Source organism: Nansenia antarctica, assembly GCF_963989245.1.
Source record: "Nansenia antarctica genome assembly, chromosome: 2".
NCBI lineage: Eukaryota > Metazoa > Chordata > Actinopteri > Argentiniformes > Microstomatidae > Nansenia > Nansenia antarctica.
This window is the reverse complement of record NC_137675.1, coordinates 44,964,165-44,969,164: the sequence shown is the minus strand read 5'-3', so window position 1 is coordinate 44,969,164 and position 5,000 is coordinate 44,964,165. Positions and strand designations below refer to the sequence as shown.

Here is a 5,000-nt window from a genome sequence, read left to right as displayed (position 1 = left end):
GGAAAACCGGGAAACAACAAGCAAAGATAACATGGGCACATAGAACACAGAGTTAACAAACGGGGAGGGGGGTGGCAGGGTTAGGGGAGATGGTTAGGTGATGGGGAGGTTGTATGCATGTCCAGGGGGGGAGGGGGGTGGCAGGGTTAGGGGAGATGGTTAGGGGTAGGGGAGGTTGTATGCATGGGAGAACGGGTAGGGTTTGAGGTGGGATTTAAAAGTGGAGAGTGAGGGTGAGTCTCTGAGTGGTTGAGGGAGAGAGTTCCAGAGGCGGGGTGCAGCTTGTGAAAAGGCACGGTCTCCTGAGGGTGGGACAGTGAGGGGAACAGTGGATGAGGATCGGAGGGTACGGGTAGGGCAGTGGGGGAGAAGGAGATCAGTCAGGTAAGGGGGGGCCAAGCTATGGAGGGCTTTGTATGTGAGGATGAGCACTTTGAATTTGATACAGTCTTTCCACCGAAGGTTCTAAATGGAACTCTCTAAACCCTTTTTTGTAAGACTGTTGAGGTTTCTTCTGCAGCAGCAGCAGCAGCAGCAGCATTTCCTTGCTACAAACGACATATGTAACTGTGTTTCTCATATTGGACTGTATGCCTGTGTTCTGTACCCCTCTATGACACTGGTTCCGTGGTTGTGTTCTTTCTCTCTCTCTCTCTCTCTCTCTCTCTCTCTCTCTCTCTCTCTCTCTCTCTCTCTCTCTCTCTCTCTCTCTCTCCCTCTCTCTCTCTGTCTCTCTTTCTCTACCTCTCTCTCTCTTCTCTCTCTCTCTCTCTCTCTCTCTTTCTCTCTCCCTCTCATCCCAGGCGGTGTTTGACTGCGTGGTCAACTCCCTGAAGAACGTCCTCAACATCCTGATCGTCTACATGCTCTTCATGTTCATCTTCGCCGTGGTGGCCGTGCAGCTTTTCAAAGGACGCTTCTTCTACTGCACTGATGAGTCCAAAGAGTTCGAGCGGGACTGCAGGTCAGAACACACACACACATACACACACACACACACACACACACACGTGCACACACTAACAGTCATACTGTACACAGACCGCTTCGTGCGTCCGCTGCCTGACGAACCTTCTACGCTCGGTTTGACAGAAACAACACAGAGCCTCCCCCTTAACAGCCGAACAGCCGTGCTTTTTTTTTACCTACTATAAGAGCCACCTTGGCGGTCATCTTTACAATGGTAAGCTGCTATTTATACACAACGACCACTAGTTGGCCGCCTTGTAAAGTAGCCTTAACACCTCCCTGTGTAACTGGACCCTGGACTTCCTGACGTGCAGACCCCAGGTGGAGGAAAGTAGGCAGCATCACCTCCTCCACTCTGACTCTCAACACGGGGGGGGGCACCCAGGGCTGTAAGCTCAGTCTCCTGCTGTTTTCCCTGTTCACCCAGGACTGTGTGCCATGACGCACAGCTCCAACTCCACCGTCAGGCTTGCTGATGCTACCACTGTGGTTCGGCCTGATCACTAACAACGATGACTCAGCCTGCGGGGAAGAGAGGTAAGAGTCCTGGTGGACCGGTGCCAGGATAATAATCTCTCCCTCAACATCAGTACAAAACGAAGGAACTGATGGTGGATTTCAGGAGGAAACAGGCGGTGTGGGGGGGGGGGGGGGGTAGATGCCCACATCTACATCACAAGGAAGGGGCTGAAGTGGAGAGAGACAACAGCTTCAACTTCCTCTGTGTCCACATCAGTAAACATCTGAGGTGATCTCACACCACGGGGGTACAGTGATCCAAACACCACGGGGGTACAGTGATCCAGACACCACGGGGGTACAGTGATCCAGACACCACGGGGGTACAGTGATCCAGACACCCCGGGGGTACAGTGATCCAGACACCACGGGGGTACAGTGATCCAGACACCACGGGGGTACAGTGATCCAGACGGCGGTCAGCGCTTGTTTTTTCTCCGGTGGCTGACGGAATTCGACATGGACCAACAATAACAACAATAATAATAATAATAACAATAACAACAACAATATTAATAACAACAATAACAATAATAATAACAACAATAACAACAACAATAATAATAATAACAATAACATAAATAACAATAATAATAATAACAACAACAATAATAACAATAATACTAATATTATTATAATTATTATTATAACAACAATAATAATAATAACAATACTAATAATAATAACATTAACAATAATAATAATAATAATAATGATGATGATGAGAATAATAATAATAATAATAATAACAACAATAATAGTATTAAAAATCATAATAACAATAATAATAGTAATAATAATAATGATAATAATAATGATAGGTTATTGGTTGTGTGTGTTTCAGGGGCGAATATCTGGTATACGAACGCGATAACGAAGTGAAGGCGCAGAAGCGGGAGTGGAAGAAGTACGATTTCCACTACGACAACGTGCTTTGGGCCCTGCTCACTCTCTTCACCGTATCTACCGGAGAGGGGTGGCCGCAGTAAGTAGAAAACACACACACACACATACACACACACAGATGATGAGGTTCTCATAACAATAATAATAATAATAATAATAATAATAATGATAATTGATTGTATTTATATAGCGCTTTTCCGAGGCTCAAAGACGCTGACAATATGGGAAAAACGGAGACCACAGAAACAACAAGCAACAGAGCACATAGAACACAGAGTTAACGAACAGGGAACAATTAACACAGCAATGTCCAGGGGGGGGGGGGGTGGCAGGGTTAGGGGAGATGGTTAGGTGTAGGGGAGGTTGTATGCATGGGAGAACAGGTAGGTTTTGAGGTGGGATTTAAAAGTGGAGAGTGAGGGTGAGTCTCTGAGTGGTTGGGGGAGAGAGTTCCAGAGGCGGGGTGCAGCTTGTGAAAAGGCACGGTCTCCGAAGCCTTTGAGTTTTGAGGGTGGGACAGTGAGGGGAACAGTGGATGAGGATCGGAGGGTACGGGTAGGGCAGTGGGGGAGAAGGAGGTCAGTCAGGTAAGGGGGGGCCAGGCTAGAGTACTTTGAATTTGATACGTTCATGTCATAAGACATGATTACAGGGAAACAATAAACACCACCAATTATGCACACTCATCCATGGATCATCTAAAATAATCTGACTCTATACCATATGTCCTCTCCCCTCCTCTCCTCCCTCCAGGGTATATAACATCTCTCCTCTCCTCCCTCCACGGATATAACATCTCTCCTCTCCTCCCTCCAGGGTATATAACATATCTCCTCTCCTCTCCTCCCTCCAGGGTATATAACATATCTCCTCTCCTCCCTCCAGGGTATATAACATCTCTCCTCTCCTCCCTCCAGGGTATATAACATCTCTCCTCTCCTCCCTCCAGGGTATATAACATCTCTCCTCTCCTCTCCTCCAGGGTATATAACATCTCTCCTCTCCTCTCCTCCAGGGTATATAACATATCTCCTCTCCTCTCCTACCTCCAGGGTATATAACATATCTCCTCTCCTCTCCTCCCTCCAGGGTATATAACATATCTCCTCTCCTCCCTCCAGGGTATATAACATCTCTCCTCTCCTCCCTCCAGGGTATATAACATCTCTCCTCTCCTCCCTCCAGGGTATATAACATCTCTCCTCTCCTCCCTCCAGGGTATATAACATCTCTCCTCTCCTCCCTCCAGGGTATATAACATCTCTCCTCTCCTCCCTCCAGGGTATATAACATCTCTCCTCTCCTCCCTCCAGGATATATAACATCTCTCCTCTCCTCTCCTCCCTCCAGGGTATATAACATCTCTCCTCTCCTCCCTCCAGGGTATATAACATCTCTCCTCTCCTCCCTCCAGAGTATATAACATCTCTCCTCTCCTCCCTCCAGAGTATATAACATCTCTCCTCTCCTCCCTCCAGAGTATATAACATCTCTCCTCTCCTCCCTCCAGGGTATATAACATCTCTCCTCTCCTCCCTCCAGGGTATATAACATCTCTCCTCTCCTCTCCTCCCTCCAGGATATATAACATGTCTTTTTTCCTCCCTCCAGAGTCTAGGTACCCAGGTCTCTCTTGGAACTTGGCAAAGCAGCTTTTTTTTAATTTTGCGGCCTGTTCATGGAATAACCTCCAGAACACACTCAAGCTTAATAACCTCGTCTCCCTGAGAGATTTCAAAGCTCTGATTGTAAAACTGTGTGACAGAAATGTGCAACTGCTACTCCTAAAATGTTTTTTTAATATTATTGATCTGTTATCTCTTGTCTGTTATTTATTTTGTTTTATTCGCCAGTTGTGTAACTTGTATCTGTACTGGTGTGCTTTCTTGGCCAGGTCTCCCTCGAAAAAGAGATTTTAATCTCAAGGGACCTCCTGGTTAAATAAAGGTTAAATCAACTAAATCAAACATCTCTCCTCTCCTCCCCCCTCCCCCAGGGTGCTGAAACATTCAGTGGATGCGACTTATGAGAATCAGGGCCCGAGCCCGGGGTACCGGATGGAGATGTCCATCTTCTACGTGGTGTACTTCGTGGTCTTCCCCTTCTTCTTCGTCAACATCTTCGTGGCTCTCATCATCATCACCTTCCAAGAACAGGGAGACAAGATGATGGAAGACTATAGTCTGGAAAAGAATGAGGTGAGAGAGAAGAAGGGAAGAGGATGGAAAGGGGGGAGGGAGAAAGATGGCAGAGGTGAGAGAGAGTTTGGAAAAGACCAAAGTGGAAGAGAAAAGGGAGTGTAAAAAAGAATGAGGAGAGAGAGAGAGAGAGATAAAGGACAGGCCTACAGTCTGAAAAGGATCAAGATTAGAATGAGGATTATTTCACCAGAAATGTAGTAAACCGTATGCTGTAGAAGGGTTCAGACACTTTGTGAGAATTTTCTAGGTTTTGAAAAACGTACCCAACCAGTGACACCCCTCCTCAGCGACACCCCTCCTGGGGGCAGCAAAGCTCCCAGTATGCAGGTCTGAGAGATGCAGTCTTGTAAGGTGTTGCACATGAGGAACTGTGGCTATCCAAACCTTTTTTCTGCAAACGTCTAA

General features: G+C 46.8%; 1 protein-coding gene across 1 annotated transcript in view; it reads left to right on the top strand.

Annotated features, from left to right (window-relative positions):
* Positions 1-5,000, top strand: part of LOC308150176 (voltage-dependent P/Q-type calcium channel subunit alpha-1A-like) — a gene marked incomplete at both ends in the record, with an annotated part of 259,861 nt that overhangs the window by 126,327 nt on the left and 128,534 nt on the right. The window contains 3 exon segments of the mRNA XM_080523035.1: positions 804-964; positions 2,333-2,473; positions 4,391-4,592. Coding sequence (XP_080379161.1) covers positions 804-964; positions 2,333-2,473; positions 4,391-4,592 — 504 coding nt within the window.